At 41.3% G+C, this 25,609-nt stretch overlaps 1 protein-coding gene across 1 annotated transcript in view; it reads right to left on the minus strand.

Annotated features, from left to right (window-relative positions):
- CPVL (carboxypeptidase vitellogenic like) overlaps positions 1–15,002 on the minus strand; it is a 127,112-nt gene extending 112,110 nt beyond the window's left edge. Inside the window, exons 1-2 of the mRNA XM_056118313.1 lie at positions 14,822–15,002; positions 6,354–6,472 (exon numbers count right to left, since the gene is read on the minus strand). Coding sequence (XP_055974288.1) covers positions 6,354–6,472; positions 14,822–14,999 — 297 coding nt within the window. The 5' untranslated portion in view covers positions 15,000–15,002. The remainder of the gene's footprint in view (positions 1–6,353; positions 6,473–14,821) is intronic.
- Positions 15,003–25,609: the final 10,607 nt, after the last annotated feature.

The raw sequence follows: 25,609 nt of genomic DNA on the forward strand, positions 1-25,609 counted from the left end.
ATGTTCACTGAACAGGAAAAAGTGTCCATAGTGGGCAAGAGGGTCAAACTGGAGTTGAGATGAGACATGGAGGGAGGAAAGGGGGGAGAAAGAAGGATAGGTGGGTGAACAGAGAGTGAGAAAGAGAGACAGAATGGCACAGTACAGAGTAGTCATCATTTCTCAGGTTCTGGGTGTCACAAGAAATCACAGCCACTAAGTACACAACAAAAGGCCGTGTTAGCTATTTCATGTGCCACAAGGTGTCTGAAAACCTCAGTGGTATAAGAGAACAATAACAATCTACCAACTCTTATACTTCCATAGATCAGAAATTTGGACTTGTCCCCTGAGGCTGTAATCAAGATAAGCGACCAGGGCTGTAGTCATCAGAAGGCCCTAGTGATGAGCTCTCTTCCTCTCAGAGAGAATGTCTTCTGCTTTAACCCAGATTGTCTGAGTGACTCACCATCCCCACATTGGATTGTGGATGCCGGAAGCTGCATCACTGTAGTTACCCTAATGGCATTCTCTCTTTATTCTGCTGGTGTGTTGTTGAGCGGAACGGGCATCTGCGTGCCTTGGAGAGAAAGCAACCTCTCCACTGTTGCCTGCAGCTGTTCCTATGCCTCGCCCCATTCCAGCTTTGCAATTCCTCAACCTGACACTGACTTGCTCCCAGCCACCAGATACTCAGAGTCCAGAAATCCCAGTCATCCTCCTTGATCAGAGTAGTAACATGGTGCCCCTGGGAATGGAGTGCAAGCCTAAATCTAAACATCTCATATTTCTAACTTGACCTACTAGGTAAATAACCTGAAAATGTTGGCTAAGTGTGTTCAACAAATAACACATATCTCTACTTTTGTAAGACAAAGCAAAAAAACTGGGTTGATTTTTCCAATGAGAAAGACACTACTTTTTAAAAATAATGATCTATCTGCCTTTGGATCTTCTAAAATGTGAAAAATTGCCCATTTCACCTTGCAATTCCCTTCTGCAATAGTGATTAGTCCCAGCTGAGGGTGGCATTTCTTCCTATTGGAAATTGACCCCTATCATCTAGCATGTTATGGCCCAAATCATGACTGAATTCATTCTGCATTGTGTTAATTATAAGAAAATGAATAATGATAATAATGAAGGTAAAAATAATAAAAAAAGAAAAATAACAATAGCAAGTTTCCTTACTGTGGCAGCACAACTCAAGGCCTTTCATGCATTATCATTTATCTCAAAATACCTATAATCAGGTAGGTATTTTGACCCTTATTTAAAATAAGATAACTGATGATCTGAGAAACTTAGAAATGTGCCCAAGGTCAATGTGGGCATTGGGAATGGAGGTAAAATTTTATTCAAGTCCAACTAATGCAATAGAACAGCTGTGCTTTTGATGACTGTGTTCTACTACCTGTCAACAACCACTTTCTCAGAATTTATATATGACAGTAAAGAGCAAAACCTTATTACCTGAGACCTCATTTTAATTCGGAAGTTCTGCTCATTCTTAGGCACAATTATTATTTAATTATTTAATCTCTCTTTATTTAATCTCTCTTTATTCACAAAAAAGGACAATAATTCCTTCCTTGTGGAGCTATCATGGGGTTTAAATAAGTAAACGCACAGTGCTGGTACATGGTCAGTGTTGAATTAAAGGTCACTGTCACTGTCCTCCTGTTATTCATCGATTTTGCTCGAGTGGGCACCAGTAATGTCTCACAACAAATTGTGAGATTTGTTGTTACTGGTTTTTTTTTTTCAGCATATCAAATACATCACCGGCAGCTTGCCAGGCTTCGCTTGTGTGGGCGAGATACTCTTGGTAGCTTGCTGGGCTCTCCGAGAGGGGTGGAGGAATCGAACCCAGGTTGATGATATGCAGAGCAAACGCCCTACTCGCCATGCCCTATCGCTCCAGCCTGAATTAGTGGTAGCTCATGTAATTGCTACATCCTCACTGGCTTCATCATACTTTTCAGACCAGGCAAAGTTCCTATTCATTCCTCTTGCCAATTCGATCCCCACAGCAAACCAGTATCAAGTGCTGGAATCCACAATGTCCTGGTCTGTAGACAATAAAGGGGAGTCTGACCGAAAGAACAGGAAAACAAGACTAATTTAAGAAACAGCAGACCCAAAATACTCAGAGGATATTGCAAGCGTGACATCCTTCCTGAGCTCCTATTTTGACCACGCTCCATTTTCACCAGGGGTCATTTCTCTCTTATAAACAATATCAGCTGCTTCTCTCTCACAGTAACAGCCAATATTTCTGCCAAATGAAAGGAACTCTCCCCCCATCGCAGTGCCCACGGTTTCTCCTCCGTACAGGCTTTTATCTCTTTCATCCAAACTGGCCTATTCCAGAAACTGCTGACTCAGCAGAAAAGAGGTGGAGGTGGTGAGACTCAGACACCTGGCTGTGTGACGTCTTCCTGAATGGGAGGGTTTGGGGCAATCCATCTCATCTGCCACAAGGGGACTCCTGTCAGCGGTCCGGTCCCTTCTTTTCATTCCTGCCCCTTTCCGGAAGAGAGAACCAGAGCTAACAGCATCTTCTCTCCTATTGGTCTGGCTGTATTCTGTGTCTTCTGGGTATATCTCAGACTGTAATCAGTGTTATAGAACTAGGCCCAATGCACAAAAGTGGTTTAAAAAATATTTTCAATTGAGATTCTGTGATTTACAATACTGCTAATGATAGTTTCCTGTATACATAATTCCAGCACTACACCCATTACCAGTGTACCCATCTCTCTCTCCCCCCAAGACCCTAATTCCTCTGTATTTCCAACCCCTTCATCCTGCAAACTCAATCGTGTGGATCAGTTCTGCCATTGTGTTGCCTTTAGCCCTCCACTGTTACCTTGCTGTGTATCTTTAAGTCCCACATATGAGAGAGGTGATTCTGTATCTATCCCTATTCTGATTGACTTTATATGATACCCCCTAATTCCATTCATGTTGTGCAAATTGAATGATTTTGCTCTTTCTTAGAGCTGCAAAGTATTCCACTGCCTATTACCACTACTTCCTGATTCATTCATCTATGCCTTGGCATTCAGGTTGTTTTCATATCTTAGCCAAAGCATGTACTCTTGTCAGGGCACACACATCTATATCTTTAATTAATTAACCAAGGAAATAGCCCCAACATCTCATCACTTTTCAATGAAGGGTTGAGACCTCAATTGGGCCACCAGGAGGGGGCACCTAAGCCTGTTTCCTGGCCAGTTTTTCTGCCCTCCCATGCACCAGAGACTTGATGCAAAGCTCAGCTTGCTGTCTGCTCAGAAGTAGCTAAGGAAGGGAAAAACTAGGGTAGGTTTCATTTGATCAGTTCCTATCATGAATTCTTTTTTTCAAATGTAATAGGGAACTTGCTGGTATCATAAGTAGTCATAAAAGCAGAAGAGAAAGAAAAGCAACTGCTTCCATGAGCTGGGATGGGAGAGGAGGAGGAAGAGTCCTGTTAGGTGTTTAGAAAACCAAACAGGATGCAGACTGTACTCACTGGTCTCTTTGCCTCCATTCCACCCTGGCGCCCCAGCCCTCATTTCAAATGAAAGCAAGGGACATTCACCAGCTTCTGAGTTAGTCTGCCTGCAATAGGCATTTGTTTATATCGAAAGGAGCGTGGGCCAGTCTAGACCAAAAGTGCTGAAAAAAGATGGTAGCCTGTAGACTGGAGCAAGAGTGCTCATCTTGTCATTCTATAACTTGCCAGCCTCCCCTGATCTATGAACAAAAACCTTGTGGGGCAGGAGATGGGGGTATTTGGAGATAATTCTTAGATATAATAAAATGTGTGACTCATCGAAGAAAACTATTTCACTAACCTAGGTACATTTTTCAGGTATTCATTTTACATAGAATAAGGTTCCCAAAGATGACCACATTCTGAGTCCTAGGACTATGAATAGGTTGGCATTGCTTTCCCAAGATGTTAAAACAGGAATAGCATCCCGTATCTTCCAGTTGGTTCCAGAAAAATCACAAAGATGATACAAAGTAGCAGAAGGAGGAGAAAGCCAGGAGTTGAAGAAAACAGTTTCACTGTGGAGTTGGCTGTAAGAAAAGCAGGCAACTTCTAGAAATTGCAAAAGGCAAGGAAGTAAATTCTTTCCTAAAATCCCCAGAAGAACCACAGCCCTGCCGATATATGTGGCCTGTCATAAACTTCTGACCTTAACAGAACAGTCACACCATAGGATGGGGTTGTCCAACCCAGTAAATTTGTGGTGGTTTGTATACCAGCAATAGAAAGGTAAAGGTAAAGGTAAAGGCCCTCCCGTTGATTGTCGATTTGCTCGAGCGGGCCCAGTAACGTCTCCATTGGAGACTTTGTTGTTACTGTGTCTGGCATATCAAATACTCTCGGTAGCTTGCCAGGCTCTCCGATCTGATGCAAATAAATCTGTGATCACTGTAGTCAATGATATAGCAAGAGGTGGTTCTTTGAACACACAGAGAGAAAGCCTGGTTTTGAAAGATATAACATTTAAAATACTTCCAAGGGCCGGGGAGAAGGATCAAAGGGCTTGAGCACAAGCTCTGTCTGCTGGAGCCCTGAGTTCAAGTGGAACCAAAGTCTCCCAAGGCATCACTGGAGCAACTCTGTCCCTACGCCCCAACGTATCAGAGGCATCAACCCTGTAAGGTATGTGAGAACAACAACAAAATGCAAATATTTCAAAAACTACAAGAATAAATCCACCTGTTAGAATTAGGTCATATTTCTTAGGTTTACTTTTATATCAGTTCTTATATAATTTTGATGGATCTTTGATTCAGCAAATTATATTCCCTCTGAAGATCCATTCTCTGTGCTGTGCCCTGGAGGGTGACATTCTGAGACCAGATTAAACTGCAGAAACTCTGTTAGTACTCAGACCAGCCTTGCGCATGTCCAACTCTGATTGTGAGCCTCTCCTTAAGTTTTCTACCTAAGGCACTTCACTTACTCTACTCACTAATAACACTGAGCAAGAAAGAAGAAACTCTTCCGGATCCAGGAAGTGCTTCGCAGCCTATGTGACATCCCCCAAACTACCATAAAGCCAGCCAGTCTGGAATTTCTAACCATTTCTTACAGGGCTCCCCACTCCCAGGGATGTGGTTGACTATGTTAGCGGTCATGGTGGAGAAAGGAGAAGTCAAAAACATATGACCCAGTCTTGCCTAGATTGCCTCTGAGTTGAATAATTTATCCAGTCATTATATATGCAACTCTGCTATATGCAAATCACATGCAAATATAAATACCACCCTCCACAGGGGTCACTTTTTCTTTGTTTTTTGTTTTTTGTTTTTCTGGCTTCTAAAGCAAATCCAACTTGGAAAATAAAAAATAGGAAAATATCCCATGGCTGGATAACATTTGTTTATGTATATCAGCACCTCTACCAATATCCCCCAAAGTGCCCATCTGCCCAAAGTGATTAGTTCTTGCTGAAGGACTCAGTAACCTTGCCAAGAGGCAGGCAGCATTGGTGAACTACAGGGGTGCTCGCTTCTACCTGTGTCTGAGACTTGAGGAGGTGACCTCACTGCAAGAAGACTCTACTTGCTCACTAAGAACCCACCGAGAGAGTTTGGTGCTCTCTTTTCCATGTCACCAGCAGAGTACTGCTCAATAATCATATATGCAGCAAGGAGTGAGGGCAAGAATAACATTGATGAATCCCAGCCCAGAGGAAATACAACAACAATAATAATAATTGTCATAGCAAAATTCAGACAGGGCAGTCAAAGTATAAGACCACAGCTGATTAAATAGACTATGACTGGCTGAATTTAGACAAGTTACCTGTTAGCTTCAGGAAAGTCCCCACATGGTCATTTCACAGATATTTTTAGACCAAAACAATAGAAAGGAAGAAGACTGCCAGAAAAAGGTGGCAGGTGACATACTCAGAATAAGACTGCAAGGATTTTTTTTTTTTTAGTTTGAGGCCACACGTGGCAATGCTCTTGTCTCTAAACTCAGAAATCACTCCTGGTGTGTTCAGGGAACTATATGAGATGCTGGGGATTGAACTGGGTTGGCCTCAAGCAAGGCAAGATCCTTCCCCATTGCACTATTTCTCCAGCGCCAAGACTGCAAGGAATTTTAAAAGTTGGGCCTCCCCAGCAAACATTTGTTTTCTGTACATAAACAAGAACTCCACACAGTCACAGACAGTTTTAGGGAAAAACAAATCTTGGGGTTGGGGACTGGATCAGCTGTCAGCACAGGGCTCACATGTGTGAGGCCCCTGGGTTCAATTTCTGGCATCACATTTTTAAATAAAATTCCCTCAAAGCTCATCTTGAGGTGTGATTTTAGGCCAATATTTCTCTCCTGGGCATGGCAGTGCTAGGCTTACCTCAGCAGGAAAGAACCAGAAGAAAAGGTTGCTGTTGTAGGTCTGGTTCACAGTGAGGTAACCTGCATAACTCTTCTCATTACATCCTGGGAAAGGAGCAACCAAACTCCGCCGTCTCCCTGGTGGGGTAAAAATCATTAACCAGGGGTTAGAGAAAGCGTATGATGTAAATCATCCGTCTCCGCTAGATGACTCCCAGGGGCCAGATCTGGGATGACTCGACTGGCCACAAGACACTTATCAAAGTAGCTTCAGTTGGCGGTGGCAAATTCCACACAATGAATGCTCACAACTGAGGAAGACAAAAGCCTTTGGAAGCACTTGTGGTGTTGTTGGGATCATAGCTGGGAGTGTTAAGGAACCTGGGACCACTCCTGGTAGAACTGGATTTAGCAGGCATCCAGCCTGCTCAGGAACCTTGGAGGTCACTTGACATCCAGTCTGACAGTAATGGAGTTCACCTGTGTCACACCCAGTAGTGGTGGAGACATAAGACTCCAAGGGGTGCTGTTCAGGGACCACTAGGACTACAACTGGGGTGTTCAGGGGCCATGCCATGTGGTGCTGGAGCTCAAAATTGAGGGCCCGACACGTGCCAGGTAAGCCCTTTACCACTTGAGTCATATCTGCTGCCCAATCATCTCACATATATTTTATCAGCTCTGTGGTTTGTTTTTTGAAAGATGAACAACACTCGCTTGCCCTCAACTCCACTCCACAGTAAACCAAGGCATTGACTGGGGTGCATTGGAAATCTAAGCCTTGATAAAATCTTCAGACCCCCAAAAGAGTGAGAAGCAAGAGAAACAATGTAGTCAAGTAGTCCAAAGACCTGCAGAGTCCTGAGACTACCCTATTTTCCTTTCCCATTGTCTTGAAAGCAGAAGGATTTCCATGATGTCCCTTCCATGAAGGGACATTGACTAGGACACATGAGGAGAAGGGGCAGCGAGGGAGGATGGGAAAAAGAGTGTTAGTGTTAGATGACTTCCTAGGTTGCTGGTCAGGGCCAAACAGAGCAAAAGGACAGTTGTCCATGATAGAGGACACAGCTTTCTTATGGCAAGACCAGGGAAGGGGCCAGACTAGGGAAGGGGCAAGGTCTTCAGCAACCCAAGCCTCCCAGGAGGAAATAGCACTCATAGGAGCTCACACTCCAGTGGTCTTCACACCATTATGGTCAGGAATCACTGTTACTTCACTTTATAGGTAAGAAAAATGAACGGCGGAGAGGTTCAGGGTGCCCCACAGTCCCACGGCTAGTGAGGATGATTGGGACTTAAACCTGGCAGCTAAGCAGCAGAGTTGGTGCCTACCCCAACCTGCCCCGCCATATGCAGAGTCCCCAGAGCTGCAGTCCCCGGAGGTGGCAAGAGGGAAGTGTAAGTGTGGGTGGGTTCACAGAAGAAAAAAGACAAATAGAGGGTCAGAGGGCAGTAGGGGGAATGTACATGGAAATGAGTGATAGTGTCCCCAAAGGCAATCGAGTCCTTCCAGTTGTTCCGCATGATCCTTCATGGGTGGGGGGGGGGCGTCAAGCAACACTCAGGAAACCACTGGCCCCGGCAGGAGCTGCTTGGCCTAGTGTGTGCCCAGCAGTATAGCCAAAGCTCCGGGAATATGCAGTCGCAGGGTCAGTCCCGGGGTCTTACACATGCTGAGCACACACCCCTAACGCACCCCTAACATCTGAGCTCTCGCCATGTGCCTCTGTAATACTTTCATGGTGGCGATGAGTCTCCAGAGATCTGTCCAAACCAACAGAATGTATAACGCCCAGCGTGAACCCCAATGTAAAAGACTTTGTGTGCTAATGGCATGTCAATGCAGGTTGCTCATGAGTAACGAGTATGCCGCTATGGGTGGGAGAGACGTTCACGGATGGGATTCATATGTGGGGTGGGAAGCAGATAGGCAGTCAGTATATTCTACTCAATTTTCTTCGGAACCTAAAATTTCTCTCAAATTACTCTCATTTCTGATAACTTTTGTTCTCCTTTCTTGTGGGCCACACCCTGGAGTGCTCAGAGCTTACTTCTGGTTCTGTGCTCAGGAAACAGTCTTGGTGGGGCTTTAGGGGAGAGGGTGGGAGAGCACAAGGGAACCAGTAATCAAACTCAGGTCAGTTATGTATAAGGTAAATGCCCTACCTGCAGTGTTAAGTTTTTAATAAATGAAAGGAAAGCTCTTTATGTCTGAAACTTATTCAACTGGAAACCAATGTGCAGGCACAAGTAAGCAAGTAATCTTGATCCTTCACTCAGGCCAGCAATTAAAGATGCCTTGGCCGGTTGGTGCTGAGTCCCAAACAAACACTTGGCTTGAAGGTCTGACATTGCCAGTTCTTTCCTACTCAAGCATTCAGTGAGTGCCATGCCACAGTGAGGACATTTTCCTCCCAGGATGTAGGGTATGGCTCAGGGTCCGTGTCTGGAGCTGGTTGGTGAAATTTTCCCTGTATACAACTGCCTTAGGGCTCCAGGGACCTTGTGGGATGATCAGCTCTCCTGACGGAAATAAGTCCCTCATCTACTGAAAGGTGGATCGCAACCTTATATGGAGAGGAGTATTTTAAGTAAGAAGATGTTTAGGGGAGGATGGGGAGGGCTGATCCTCCTGTACTACTGCCCTTTCCATCGGGTGGGGGGGGGGAGGCATTACTCCTTCCCTCCTTGCCCTGCTTCTACTCAAATTATTAGCTCAGAAAAAGTGTATTCTCCTGGAGTAGGCAGACTTTCTGTGAAAATGTATTTTTCAAATCTATTAAACTTTGTAGGGCTGGAGCGATAGCACAGCGGTAGGGCGTTTGCCTTGCATGCAGCCAACATGGCTGACCCGAGTTCGATTCCTCCACCCCTCTCGGAGAGCCCGGCAAGCTACCAAGAGTATCTCACCCGCACGGCAGAGCCTGGCAAGCTACCCGTGATGTATTCGATATGCCAAAACACAGTAACAACAAAGTCTCCAATGGAGATGTTACTGGACCCACTCAAGCAAATCAATGAACAACGAGAGGACAGTGACAATGACAGTGATTAAACTTTGTAAAATCAAACATACCCGCCCTTATCCCCCTGTTTCAGGGAGGTAAAGATGTGAAAAGTGAGAGGTTGAGTGAGATGTGAATCATAAAGCAATGTACCAACAGGACAGGGTTGGAGAAGGAAGACGGAGAACAATGATGAAGGTCAAAGTGGAATGAGAAAGAACATCTGAGGAGACAGAGGGAATGGATAAGGGAGAGGACAAATAGACACACCCTACAAGCCTTTCCTGAGCTTCCCACTTGTATCTCCTATGCTCCTTTCTATATCAGTGACTACTGGAGATGAGATTTTCTTACTTTTTTTTTTGTTTGTTTGTTTGGGGGCCATCCTCAATGGTGCTTAGGACTTATTCCTGGTTCTGCACTGAGGGATCACTCCTGATGCAGTTCCAGGGGTCCACCCAGGTCTGCCGCATGCAAGGCAAGAGCACCACCTGCTGTACTATTGCTCCAGCCTGCCTATTTATTCTTGCCCCTAAGAACATAGCATGCTGACCCACTCACTTGAAATAGTCAATAAATTCTTGTTAAGAACTAAAGGTTCGTGAGTAGATGAATGAATGCAAAGGAATGATGGGTGAATGAACTACAGGACATACTGGTAATGTATTAGCTTAGAATATTTGTTCAGAAATCTCCAAGGAAGGCATGCCTTCATAAGAGTTTAAGAAATGTAGGACTGGGGCTGGAGTGATAGCACAGCGGGTAGGCCTTTTGCCTTGCATGCGGCCAACCTGGGTTCGATTCCCAGCCTCCCATATGGTCCCTTGAGCACCACCAGGAGCAATTCCTGAGTGCAAACCCAGAAGTAACCCCTGAGTATAGCCGGGTGTGACCCAAAAAGAAAAAAAAAAAAAGAAATGTAGGATGTTTTACTGATCCACAAAGGTTTCATCCTGTTTCAACATTTTTAATTCCTTTAACGAAATCACCATCAAATAATAGTGAGTTGTTTCACTTATAATGCTTTGTTACATTTTCTGAACTTCAGTTCCGGCTTCTAGAATTTATTAATAGAGTGTGGAAAATAAACTCCCAAGATGAAGGAGTTGCTTTCCTCCTAGAGTCATGACTCATCATGCAAATGTTTGAAACAATTAAAACAAGGAAAGGGTTTTCTTTGAAGAGATTTCACTTCCTTCTTATTATTTACTGTGGTAACTAATATTTGTAACATTAACACTTTCAAAAAGATTGGATTATGACCAAAGAATAGCTTGAGGCAACTAATCAGGGTGCATTTCAAATATGCAAAAATCCAGGCCACTGTCATTGTGGACAAGATACGACCAGTCAAAATAAACTAGGACTAAAGAGCAAAATATTTAAAATTTGTGGAAATGACAGGCTTGTAAACATGCCAAAATGTGCCTCTAATATTCATCTTTTTGTTTCGAAAAGTAGGGTTTATTCTAGCTCCAGAGAAAGTAAACATGTAATTACAATTACGTGAAATTAAGCTAGCTAATTGGAGATTTAAAAAATTAAAATTTCTCTTGTCTTTTCACAAGTGACTGTTTATCTCAGAAATGTTCCAGTGCAATATTAAGACTCACATTCCTAGGGTTTGTCTGATCTCAATAAGCAAAAGGGATATAGGGCAGCAAGATGACCATCTGTCCAGAGTTTCCTGAACTTTCAGTAAAGCAGATGAATAAAATTGTCCTTAATTATGTTGTCAGGGCTGCATTTGAATACCCAGATGGATCAGATTTTGGATAAGCCACTTAAAATTCTGTTCAAAGATAGTGCTATGTAACAGAACTTGGTAAAGTGACACTGAATCAGATTTAATGTTTAAAATGTTGTCACCCATCAGCTGATGCACTGAACAGACTTGGCACAAAGGGACTAAGATAAAACTATCTCCCTCGAATCTGTCCTCGCTAATCTGATAACCACTACAAGGAAAGGCTAGTGTGTAAGAAGTTCTAGAATGTGTACAATCTCTCTGATGGATTCTTCTCTGTATTCTATTTACTTGCTTCCACCAGTCTTGGGATGCTGACACATCATGATCACTTTAATTTGATGTCTTTGATTTGTTATTTCCTTACTCATTATAACACTGTAGCATTGTCCTCCCGTTGTTCATTGATTTGTTCAAGCGGGCACCAGTAACGTCTCCATTGTGAGACTTGTTGTTACTGTTTTTGGCATATCGAATACGTCATGGGTAGCTTGCCAGGCTTTGCCGTGCCGGCAAGATACTCTCGGTAGCTTGCTGGGCTCTCCCAATTGCGGAGGAATCGAACTTGGGTCAGCCAAGTGCAAGGCAAACGCTTACTCATTATAGTAGTAGTAGTAGTACTGCCCTCACGTTATTCATCGATTTGCTCAAGCAGGCAGTAAAATATGCCCAAATCTTCCCCAACACTTTCAAGCCTGAAGCTGGTCAGAGCATAATGATTCACTCATGCCTTGGATTTCAGAGTCATTGTAAACAGGTTTTCAACCCAGCAATGTCACTTACTAGCTTTAAAGGGGTCTGTGCAGAATTTTACATTTTGACAATCTCACCTTTTCCTTCTATTAAATGGGAGCAATCATTATGCCTGCTTTATTAGGGCTGAAAATGAAATGAGCTAACATGTGTATAAAGCATATGGCCTGGCATAGTTAGGTTTCCAATATAAATTCTACAAATACTTATCGTCTATTATAGATAGGTACATGGAATATAATTACTAAATGTTAGCCATTTGTTATATTTAGGATTACTCTTATTAGTCCTACTTTCCCCCTCCCCCCCTTATTTTGGCCACACCCAGTGGTGCTCAGGAGTTACTCCTGGTCTGCATGCAGGAATCACTCTGGGAGGGTTCCGGGGACCATATGGGATGCCGGGGATTGAGCCTTGGTTGGACACACGCAAGACAAGCTCCCTACCTGCTGTGCTATCTCTTTGGCCAGCACTAATCTTTATCTCCTGGACTATGTCTACCAATGGAGATATTTTTTCTTCTAAAACTTACCAATATTTGTCTTCTAAAAAATCACTAGGTGGTTTCTAAACCCAGCTCTGCTTCCATTACTTGTGTTCTCTGAGATAAATCCTATAAAGAGCCTGAGTCTGAAAATTTCCCCCTATGAATTCCTATGGTTTTCTTATGAAATATTTACTTTCCTTTCAGATCCAATTTAAATGAGTTTCTTTGATTTACTGCTAATGAATATAATCCAAGTCCCTGATATCATTAGTATATAAGGTAAAATAAATTCATGGGATCCAATTTGGTGATTCTGAATTAATGATATTTGTCTCAAATATATATGTGTATTATATATATACATTGAAATAAACCTATATTACTGACATACATATTTGCCTTAGTTTTACATCAAATATAAAAGAGTCATAAAAAAGAATGAGATACTACTGACTACACTAATAGAGTTTTTCAACTTTCCTTAGAAGAGATACAAAATGAAACATGGAACCAACATCTACTTCAGGAATAGACTCCAATGAATACTTAAGACACAAGAATGTTTCCTGGTTCTAAACCAGCCAGAGAAAAACATGATGCCATCCTATTGACTACTAGAATATTTCAAATGAAGAAAAGTTTCTTGACTCAAACTTCCAAATGGAGTATATATAATGACTGTTTTTTTTTATCATTAAAATGATCATTTCCCTTAAAATTTCCATATCATTCATGCCATCTCAGAACATCTACCAATCTTCCGACCTCGTGACATAACTCTGCTGGGAACATGAGTATATTTCAGTATCTTTGAGCAAATACTAATGTCTCCATATCTGTGCAAGACAGCATGCTTTTTACATATTTATTTGCCACTTCCTCAATAAACTTTCCACCTCTTTTGGATTATTTCCATCAATAAAAATGATCTGGGGACTGGAGCAATAGTACAGTGGGTAGGGCATTTGCCTTGCACGTGACCAACCTGGGTTCAATTCCCAGCATCCCATATGGTCCCCCGAGAACTGCCAGGAGTAATTCCTGAGTGCACGAGCCAGGAGTAACCCCTGTACATTGCCAGGTGTGACACAAAAAGAAAAAAAAAAGATCTGGGATGGAAGTTGGCTCAAAGTGTTGAAGCACACCCTTTGCATGCAAGAGGCCCAGATCAATTTTCTGCATCACATGGTCCCCAAGGCACCATCAGGATTGACCACAACGAATTCACCCAAACAAACAAAAACCTAATCACCTTATCTGCTATCTCCTTGCTGACCACAGAGCTCCCACCAGTCTCCATTTCTTTGCTTCCTTTTATAAACAGTTCCTCAAAATAGCTGTACATATGATTTTTTATAGTTTAGGAGCCACTGGAAACCAAAAAGATTGAGTAATTTACCTATGTGATGATTCACTTAAGCATGAGTAAGCATTAAAAGCAGACACGGGTCATAAATTTTCATTTCTGATGACATCAAATAAAACAGTTTTTAAATAATAATAATAATAATAATATAATAAAACCCCGCTATCAATAAATACTAGTCATTTGGAAACACTAATATTTGGAGAACAATGTATAGGCCTAAAGAGTTTTTGTGTGCATTTTCTTATCTGAGTCTCATAACATACAAGCAACTTGGGTATGTTTCTAAAACTGTTTCATATTAATGAGGACACTGAAGCCTCAGGTGCTTGGGTGCTTTGCAGCGAGGGGGTCCCAGAACAGTACCTGTGAGCGTATACCCTGGAGCAAGGTTCCCTGAGTATGAATCCTGATTAACCAGGTGGTGTCTGCATGATCCTGGTAAATAACATGATTTCTTTGGGGTTCCATTTTCTTGTGTGCAAAACAGGTTGTTCAGATGCTTGTGTGAGCTTATGTGGAATATTTGAAAGCAATAACTTGCATTCAGTAAGTTCTTGGATTAGTATTAAGTTTACAAATGCCTAGATGTAGGTAAGCAAATTCTAGTTTTGTAAACAGAATTGCACGAATTCTCTTTAGCCCCTGACGAATTTTCACAGTAGCCCCTGACTCTAAAAACATGTACCACCAATCATTAATACTGGAAATAAAACAATTTAGCAAAATACTGGAATGTATTTCAGATCCTGTGGAGGGATGGGTGTTGGAACATTACATGACTGAAACTGATCATGAACAGTTTGTAACTGCATGTCTCATAGAGATTCAATTAATAAAAAAAAAAAAAGAGTAAGGTGGAAAAAAAAGTACTGTAGGGGATGCTAAACGGCGGCTCTGTGGCTACAGTGCCTGCCCTGCAAGTGTGCGGCTGTGGATTCCACCCCCAGAGCTGCTACAGATTCGCAGCCTGGTCCTGGCACCTCTGCCATCTGTTAACCCAATGCCTCAGGTGATTTCCGGCTGCAGTACAGCCATGTATGTGCAAACACCGCACCCTGACGTGTTACCTCCCGTGAGCGCCACCACAGAAGAAACAATGGATGAACAATTTCATAAAATTTACCTTCTTTGAGTTTCTTTTCTGTAATATATGGAGTAAGGAATAATGGGTGTCCCGCGTCTCCTCCTTTTGTCATTGGAACCTTGACGTTTTTGTATAGGGTGCGGAACAGTCCATCCCCACCAGAGCTGAGCATTAGCAGGATCAGTGCAACAATCGCTTTCCACGTGGCACCAGTCATTTTCTTTATACTGAGAGGGAAAACAAGAATATAATGATTCCAAAATGCATTCCAACTCTAAACCTCACCTATGCGCATGCAAAAAAAAATCATTCATTCACCCAAAAATAAAAGACTTTGTAAAGGTCCTTTGATAAGCACCTTTGATGCCACCAAAGAGATGCAATTTTACTTCCCAAGAAGATGGGCATTCGACACGTTTGGATATAATCAGAAAAACAACTTCTACTTCAAAAACTGCGCTGTAAAAAGAAATAAATGCTGCATTAGGTAATATCACAAGACAAAGCTCTGGAATTGGTCACAGCATGAGAGTAGAGGGAGTTAGGTTTCTGGAGGAGAAAGGGCAAAAACTGAGACCAGATCTCAAGCCAAGGGAACCTAGGAAAGCCTTACCGATGCCAGAAGTGAAAGAGAGGTGAGCGGAGCTTGGTTGAGTAGGAGAAATGAGGAAAAGCCCTGGCTAGGGAGTTATATGAGCAAGGTGAAACTTCAGGTTGTCCACAGGCACGTTTAAGGGAAGGTTACAAATAATGCGTTTCTGTTTACTACGTCTGTCTCTTACACATCATCAAACTTTAATTCAGGAACAACAGAGAAACATGTATGGAGAAAAATGGAAATGACTTTAGGTGGCCATCATGGTGTAGTGTATATAGAGGTTTAAAAAAGTATATTCCTGTACAGTTAAAATATATCATGCTATAAATCAACGTTACCTCAATAAAATTTTTTTTAAATGACCAGTGTACAGGCGCACAAAGAAGGAAGAGAGAGAGGATCTTGCAACCCTTTTCAAGTCCCTACCCCTACTGCTAACTGATAAATATATTCAAGAACTAGGCATCAGATTTTATGAGCACAGAAATCTTCATGGATCTTCGAATCTGTTTTCTAAGATTTAAATTTCTAAGATTACACCTTTCGGATTGGGCTGGAGCAATAGCACAGCGGGTAGGGCGTTCACCTTACAAGCAGCCAACATGGCCGACCCGAGTTCGATTCCTCCGCCCCTCTCGGAGAGCCCGGCAAGCTACCGAGAGTATTCGATATGCCAGACACAGTAACAGCAAAGTCTCCAATGGAGATGTTACTGGGCCCGCTCGAGCAAATCGACGATCAACGGGAGGGCCTTTACCTTTTTTTTACCTTTACCTTTACACCTTTCGGATTATACCAATAATGGCATTAAAGTGCATGGTATTTAACTAAACTTGAAAATAAGCATTTAACCTATTTCTAATAATTTATTAAAATATACATTATTTTTAGCCATGAATGTCTAAAAGTATTCATTATGCCAATAATGGCTTAAACCAATAATTTAACTAAACTTGAAAATAAACATTTCAATTGTTTCTATATGTACATTATTCCTATTAATAAATTTCTAAGACTATTCATTTTGGATTATACAAATAATGGCTTAAACGTGTATGGTATTTAACTCAACTTGAAAATAAACATCTAACTTGTATTTATTATGGGCTTTCTGAATATTTTTAGCTGATTTTAACATAATTCAACTAGAAAGTCTAAGGAGGTTACCAAGCAGAACTCAGAGTGGGGCAAGGCAGAGATACTCAGCCCCAACTACACAGGCCAGATGTGATTGCTGGGAGAAGCAGAGCTGAGCTGTGTGCTTCTCACCTGAGGGTATGTGGGATCACCGGAGCTACACTCAGCTGTGCTGAGCATTGGACATTCGGCGCATGCACTCCAGGGGCTGGGTAGGTAGTACAGTGAGTAGGGCTCTTGCCTTGCACACGGGTGACCTGGGTTTGATCCCCAACACCCCATATGGTCCCCGAGCACTGCCAGGAGCCATGAATAGGCCATCAGCACAGTCAGATATGGGCCCAAAACCAAAGCAGAGCATGCAGCCTAGCCCTTGTAACCATCTCCCCAGCTCCAGTGTATAACTAATTATAGATTTAGAGAGAGAGAGAGAGAGAGAGAGAGAGAGAGAGAGAGACTATAGATGTGTCTCATCTATGAACCCAGTGAAGGTAGGACTAGGGCAAAGATAGATTAGATGCAGATGCAGATGCAGGTTGGGGCCTGGTCTTTGTTCTCATAGTTTGCTGTTTTGTTTTTCATAAATTTTAAATATATTTTTTCGCAAATTAGATTTAGGCACTGTGATTTACAATGTTGCTTGTAAAGTTTCAACATATAATGTCCCAATGCCCCACCCACTACCAGAGTGTCATTGTCCCTCCACCAGTTTCTCCAAGTCCTCTTCCCCACCTCCTCCTACCCCACATACTTGGTAAATCCAATTCTGTAGGTCCATTCTCAGGGTCTGTTACCAGTGGCCACGGCGTTCATTTTTAAAAATTTCATTAAAGTATTATTTTATTCGTCAGTTGTGGGCACACGTTTCAGTTTCAAATCCAAGACTTCACTTTAATTCAGCTAAGTAACAGAATGCCTAACTCACAGCTGCGCTATTACCCTGCATGCTGCTATTTACACAGGAGTCAAATTTTCAGCTCTTAAAGCTGAAGGAAAATACAGGAAATGACACAAAATCCATTCTCTCAGATTTCTACTTACAAAAAAATTAAACAATTATGCAAATATATAATTCCTATTTTTGTTCAGCACTTTAAAATACCAAGCCATTAAAAGAGCTTATAAGAAACACAAGACATGTACAAGTCTAAGTACATGCATTTCACATCACAATTTGGCGCCCTATGAAAATACTGGTTTCAGCAAATTTGAGAAGCTTTTTACACTCCCTAAATAAGTTAAAAAGTTATAATTATAGCTGGATTAAATATATAATCCTAGTCAAGTCTTCATGGCTAACAATAGAGTTCCTCTTATTTAAAGTAAATAAGTCTAAATATAACATGCAGCTTAAAGGTATTTTTGCTTATTATCGGCAATAATAAGAAACAAAATGGATTTTGAAACTGAAATTAGGTTCTTAAGAAGCCCAAGTGTAATGGCCACTTTGGCACAGGAGAAACATTTTGAAGATAGATGTGAATTTGTACCACTGATATTTTAATAATAGAGCTACTTTCAAGGGATATTTGACATCAACAATCTGAGTGGTTCAAGAAAACAAAATCTTTAGTAGTATTTTTTAAATGCTTGAAGTTCTTTCAATAAGAAATTTCCCCCCCGGGGACAGAGATAATAACCTAAGCATGCCCTCTAATTTCTCAGCCTTCAAGCTGAGCTTCGAACTCCAACCTTCTTTAATGGGAGTCATTAATATTTAAATAACTACTGTAGCTACAGCACTTCACTTGTAGTGGATTTGACTCAAGGATATTTGTTAAAGAAAAAGATGAGACTGGTCTTGTTTTAATTGACATAAATCTAATACATAAAAGTAAGAGTTAGGTCAATTTGACAGATCTCATTAACATTTAATCAAACAACCATTAAAGTCACAGTTTCCCATGTAGGTGAATGAAAGCAACAACATCCCTCATTTCACAGTTCTCATCCAGCAGTCAGAATTTCCCAACTGTGCTTAGTTGTCATTTCTCAGATGAAAAGCTATTATCATAATTGGTAATTTTTTTCTCAAGATTCTTCTCAAATGTTTTTGTTTATCCTGAATTACTGACTCTTTTAATTTATTGACCTTTTACTAGTTATTTCTAAACTAATGAACTTCATTACTACAGTCCAAAGAAAGTGAAAAGAAATTACTGACCAGGCATTTTATTCTATATCTACTTAGTGTAATGTAAAATTATTGGTGCTATTTCCAGTTCAAATATACCATTATCGAAGTATTCAGACAAATTGTTCTTAATAAATGTTTAGAAACAAAATAAAGTTTGGGAAAATACAAAGCAATATTCACAGAAACAAATAAACTAAAGGTCAAAAGTATACTCTTCGTTTAAATTGTCTTACTAAACCTTAAATATCACAATTCAAAACTGTGTCCAATGTATAATTTTTATAGAAACAAAGCTATTATCACATTGTTCTCTGTAATAATAAAAACTGTCAACAATTTAAATAAGTGAGTAAATATCTACCAAAAAGATAAAATTATATACAGTATTTAAAATGACTCTACTGAGAATGTTTTGGAAAATTAACTAAAACATTAGGGTGATGGAAACAGGCTTTTGAATGGAAGAAATTATACTTTTTTCCTTATTTAATACTTCTCAAGAATTTCTGAATTTTTTACACTAATTAATTTATAATCTAAAAAAATTCTTTTGGGGGTTGCTTTTTAAGAAACAAAGTGAAGCAACTGAAAGACATGGTCAAAAGGTGCTTGTTCCTTATTCCTTATTTATACCTGGTTATGACCTCTTGTGTTTCCTAGGAATTGGTTCTTTTGGAATAGGTTCTTCTTTCTCCAACATTCTATAAAGATGTGTCCTCATATCTTGAAGCCATAGAAACTCAGAGACTGAAAGTAAATTCTTTTTTGGTAAGTCAGAAGACTTTATATAAGTTTAGTAAGACAGAAAGCCATGATGATAATGATGACAATGATGATGTTTGTATTTAATTTAGCTTAGAGCATGAATAAGTGTGTAAATAATTGAACTGATGGTACCAACTAATGAATCATGATATTTTAGACTGAGACTAGATGATAGATATTTTAATGTGACCTAGTTCCTTTAGCTGACAGAGACCTGAAGTTAGAGAAGGAAATAAGTGACTTGCTTTGATTACATAGTAAGGCCAAGGCTCAAAGCCAGGGTGTTTTATGGCTCTGAATCTAATCTGCTTTCCTTCCACTCTCCCATCTTTGCCTACAATTATGTTTGTGCACTATGACTTTTATCATCATAATAGATAATAATAGCCTGTAACAGTCCTAAACCTCTTTCAAAGAAAATTCAAGAAGGCAGCAAAATGAATAACAAATAAAAATGAATAAACAGAAACATTTACAAGTAACTTAGTAGAGAAATTTGCATTTAGAAACCAATTTCTACAGATCTCAGCTCTGCCATGGCTCACTCAGTGAACTTTGGGTAAGAAAACAGTGATGTCTTTGCCTCTGAATGGGCATGTTAGATCAGGAACTGTGGGAGCCAGTTGTTCACATAACCACTGTTAAAAACTGAACAATGAACATCTACCGTTAACTAGCTTATAGTAAGAAAGATAAGTTCAAAAAAGAGAAATGTAAGTGATATTCAAAAGTCATCATTCCTAATTATTTTATTAAATGTAACCATTACCTAAGCTTTGTAACTCTATTGGTGTGATTGACAAGCAGGTTGTATAGTGGTTACTACCATGCATTTCTTTACAACTCTGTGTCCAATAATATCTTATTAAGAGCCTACAATCAGTCAAGTCATAAAAATCAGGCTCTTTCCCTGCAAAGAGCAGGTTGTCAAATACCTACCTGTATAACTTGGTCTCATGTTCTTTATTTGAAAAATGAGTTGGAAACAATTTGTCATCAGCTCCCACCAATGCCAATTTGATGACTAGTGGAAGAGACAAGAAAAGGAAAATTCTGCCAAGTTTTCATCATTAAAGGGGAGCAAAAATATGCTACCCCTCAAATAATGTTTCTGGCAAAGGATATTTTTATAAGAAGGAGTCCTGTAAGAAGACAGGAGATTATTCTCAAAAAAGACACTTCCTGTAAATATCACCCTTAAGGCCTTATTCTGAGCAAGATCTAATCCACAAAAAGTGCAGAATTTAAATTATTCCACTGCCCTCTTTTGGGTGACTTTCTCCAACAAACATCATCAGTTCTAGTAGTAACAAATCCATGAAGCTTCTAATAAGAGACAGGTACAAGACAGAGGCTCTTCTATTTAAAAAGACTCAGTCACCTCTCAAGATTATTCAAACCCATCTAAAGCATTTGAATTCAATAATGAAGGGGCTATTGTGCAACCCTGAATTCAATGCAATGCAAATCCCAAAACTAGTTGCTTTGTTAGAACATTTTTCTATGCAAATAAGTTGTAAAGAAAGACTTTATTTTGAGAGACCCAGCATTCATCATTCTCAATACATCATTTTAATTTCTAAGACTGGTATTTGAAGAGCTGTCTTCCCTGAGAGGACTTGGTGCATGGAACACAAGATGAGGGTGACCTTTTGCTGAAGTGGCACTGAGACATACTGGCCTATCTCCTTTTTGCAGGCGGGCCCCCTGGCATCAAACAGTGTGGTCTAATCTTGCTAATAAATTAGTCACTGGTTCCTATCTCTGCCACTGCATGCGGAACTCACAGGAAAGAGGGAGAAACTGGAAATTCGTGACAGGTAGGAAAGGTTAAAAAGAATCAGGAAGAGCAGAAAAACATTTTTAAATAATGATGTAATTATATCTAACTTTGTCCTAACTGCACGGGAAACTCTTTTTTTGGTGTGTTTAAGAAAAAGAATATTTTATTCATAAAGTACTTTTTTTTCTTGTGTATAATTGTAACTACTTTCTTTTTTATTAGTGAAACTCCATGTGGTACAGTTGTTGACCTTATAAGTTTTTGTACTTGGGTTTCAGTCATACAATGATCGAGTACCCATCCCTCCACCAGTGCCCATTCTCCACCACCAATGATCCCAGTAACCCTCCCACCCCTCCCATACCCCCATCCCATCCCGCCTCTGTGGCAGGGCATTCCCTTTTGTTCTTTCTCTCCTTTTGGTTGCTAAGGTTTGCAAAAGAGGCATTGAGTGGCAAACATGTTCAGTCTATAGTCTACTTTCAGCATGCATCTCCCATCCTGGGAGAATTCTCCCAACACCCTTTACTTGGTGTTTGGATGGGAAACTCTTAAGGATGGGAGTAAGGCAGTTTACTAATTGGGATTGTGAAACATCAAATGAATGCTATCAAGCAAGGAACATTTAGGATGGAAATAGGACACCATTTAGAAGGGGGAGGCAATGATCCAAGAGAGGAGAGAGGTCCTGGCTAGAGTAGCAGTGGAGGGGGTGAGAAGCTAGGAGCTACGTTTTGAAGCCAACAGTTGCTAATAGACCAGAACAACATCTCTGCAGTTTCTCTTAAGCATCGATGGTGAAGGAGTCCAATAGTGTAACACTTAGGGCTCCCCTCTTTCTTCTTGCACCAGGGCTTGGGAAACATGGGAAGATCTCTCTCATTGAATGAAGGTGAGTAAAGTAGACATGCAGGTCTACTCAAGGATGGGTTTCAGTCAAAGGAAGCTATTTGCCCAGAAGTAAAACAATCAATCCAGACTCTTGGAAGTAAAGGTGATCTTTTGCTACCCACTTTCCTTGTTCTATGGTCTTTTCAAAGAACCAGCCAAGGGAAAGAACTTTGGTATTTTGGGCGATTCCTTCAGGAATCACAACAGAATGTGATCTGCATTTTACTCTAAGTGGCAAGAACTGGAATTTGTTCCCATGGAACTGCATTATCTCTAAGACTTCGCACACATTTATACATGTAATGGAACAAAGACATGATTCATGTATCGACTTTACCAATATTTCCAGAATTTGATATCGCTTACAGATGGACATGTCTATATCAGCCCTCAAAAGATATGAGAGCTGATCATGAAAAATAATTTCTAAAGTCTAAAATCAAACCTGTCAAAATATCTTCACACAGTTAAGGAAAGGGTAGCAAAGCCAAAGCCATAGATTTGGAAGAAAAAAAGAATGTAGAAAACCATAATGCCCAAAAGGAGAGAGAGAGAGAGAGAGAGAGAGAGAGAGAGAGAGAGAGAGAGAGAGAGAAAGAAAGAGACAGAGAGAGAGAGATGGGGGCCAGAGGGAGAGACAGATAGAGATGGGAAGGAGGTAGAGAGAGTGAGAGACAAGAGAGTAAGGGATGGGGAGAGAGGAGAGAAGAAAAGTTACTGCCATAGAGGCAGGCAGGGGGATGGGGTTAGCAGGAGGGAAAGTGGGGTCATTGGTGGTGGTAAATGTACACTTTTGGATGGATGGGTTTTGGAACATTGTATGACTGAAACTCAACCATGAACAGCTTTATAACTCTGAATCTCATGGTGCTTCAATAAAAAACTAAATTTAAAACAACAATAACAATAACAACAATGCATAGCAGAATCTCTTCATTAAACATATGAAAATTGTGCCCAGTCTCCAAAGCAGAGACAGCATTGAAAGCTCACAGACATTTTCAATTGGTCCATGTATGTAGGATAACATTGATTTGTCCTTTCCTCTTTGCTACAGAGAGTTTAGGTTTATTGGGTTACTCCCATCACAATGCTCCCGTTCCTCTGTGTTTACTTGTAACTTCTTTGTGTTCTGTTGACTTGTAAATATTGTTTTTCTCTTCGTAAATCCTATGCATAGTTAATTCAGAGCAATGTCCTTTTTGTATGGACACAGGAAGACAGTTAATGCTATGCTTTTGTAACTTGGGAGTTAATTGACTCCGGATAATATTATATCCTGGACAACTGTTCTCTCCACCTAAGCCTCAGTTGCCCTTACTTCCTAGATCCCCAGAAGCAGGGTCTGGATGAGGGATATCCAGAGCAAGCGGTAAGCTATGTGCTGCCCTGGCATCGAAATGGGCCTGGCCAAAGTGCCATAAGCCTTAACTATAACTTAAGAGCATGGTCATGGACAAATTCTGTCATGATCAAAAAAGTAATAACTAGATTCAGACTCTGCTAGGATTAGGAATTTTTAATCTGGTCTGAGCACTGTAGTCTGAGTCTGACAAGATGTCCCTAGGAGAGCCACCCTACAAGCTCAATGTATCTCTTACTGTATCCATACAAAATAACTAATATTAAGAAGTAGAATTAAGATGTTAATTAAGATGTTAATAAGTTATTGGACTAAGGAGAGAAGGAATATCCCTAGGTGGTATTTCAGCCCTTGAGCCTGATTGGTACCCCACTGGCAGACCTCCACTACCGACACTACCTCCACTACCCAGCCGCCGCCACACTCCAGGATGCTTTCCGGACCCGTGTGGCAGTTCCAGCCAAGACTCACGCACGAATGAAGACCCACAGAACAAGATAAGCGGAACTTTCTGAGACCTTGGACTCCAGGCTCAACGGACCCAGGGACAGAGATTCTCTGCTTGCTCCCACCAACCACAGGTGACAAAGGGATTATAATCAGGAGCCCCACCCTACCCTGCCCTGTCTATTCCACCGACCACCAGAGCCCCAGGGATCAGATTGCACACAGAAGACCCACACTACCCCTACCGGGACCAGATAAATACCCCACTGGCAGACCTCCTCTACCGACACTACCTCCACTACCCAGCTGCCGCCACACTCCAGGACGCTTTCCGGACCCACTTTGCGGCTGCGCGACACATTATAAGACACTAAATACCCATCTTCCAGAATTGCCGTACCATATTTGATAGGGTTCAAATATGGTAACACCTACGAGGGTGATTAGAGATGGCCCCAAAAGCCTCTATTCCTCTCGGAAAGACTGACAAGCTACCAAGAGTATTCCCCCAGCATGGCAGAGCCTGGCAAGCTATCCGTTGTGTATTTGATATGCCAAAACCAGTAATTACAATGGGTCTCATTCACCTGACCCTGAAGGCTTCACCAACATGGCAGCACTGAGAAGGGTAAGAAAGGAGAGGCCGATAAAATCTCAAGGCCGAACTAGGCTGCCACAACGAAGGAAGACAAAAATGATCATCTGTACTTAATGCACGTACGCTAGCATCAGATGCATCCATTGAGGACCTGATGGTACAAGCGCGAAAGATCAAGTACGACATCATTGATCTGACCAAGACAAGAAGGCACAAATCTCACCATGCCGTTTTCGACACTGGAGAAGAATTGTTCCTCGGAACATGCGATAAAAGAGGTGCCGGAGGCGTCGGTGTCCTTGTCAACACAAACTTGGCCATGAGCATTGATTCATTCGAATGCCTAACAACCCGAATCGGACGTTTGCATTTGAATAGATGTGGCTCACTGCTGGGAGTTTCTATCTTCGTTGTCTCCGCACCAACAACTCATTATGATGAAAGAGAAATTGAGAAGTTCTACATGGAGCTGGAGAAGTTCTATAAAGAAGACCACACCTTCTACAAGATCATCGTAGGTGATTTTAATGCCAAGATAGGACCGAGAAGATCAGCTGAAGAACTTCACATCAGGACCCATGGCCTAGAATGGAACGAACAGGGTGAGAGACTAGTCGTCTGAGTTCATCATGTCGACCAAGACCATCCATGGTAACTCACAGTTCCAGAAGGCAGAATCTAAACGTTGGACATGGGAGTCTCCCGGTGGACGATTCCACAATGAAATAGACCACATCATATTCAATTGACGGTTTTGCCTGACCGATGTCGCTGTTGTCCCAAAATTCCGAATGGGAACGGACCACCGTCTCCTTCGTGCAAAATTCTACTTCACAGAGCGGGGAGAAAGGGCTGCGAAGTTTAAAAAGAGAACTCCCAGAACGACCACCAACTTTGGCACCATTGTGGCAACATGGGAAGATGCCATTGTTGACAACATTGACGAGGAATATGATCGACTAGTTCAGCACCTCCATGATTGTGCGAGGAACACCGAGAGAGATAGCCACAAAAAACACCTGTCTTCGAAAACTCGAGCTTATTCGCCAACATGGTTTGGCGCATGTCTCAGGCAACTACAAGCTAACATCCGAGCTCGCAAAGCAGT

The sequence above is a fragment of the Sorex fumeus genome, unplaced genomic scaffold (genome assembly GCF_029834395.1).
Source record: "Sorex fumeus unplaced genomic scaffold, SorFum_2.1 ptg000037l, whole genome shotgun sequence".
In the NCBI taxonomy this organism is placed as follows: domain Eukaryota; kingdom Metazoa; phylum Chordata; class Mammalia; order Eulipotyphla; family Soricidae; genus Sorex; species Sorex fumeus.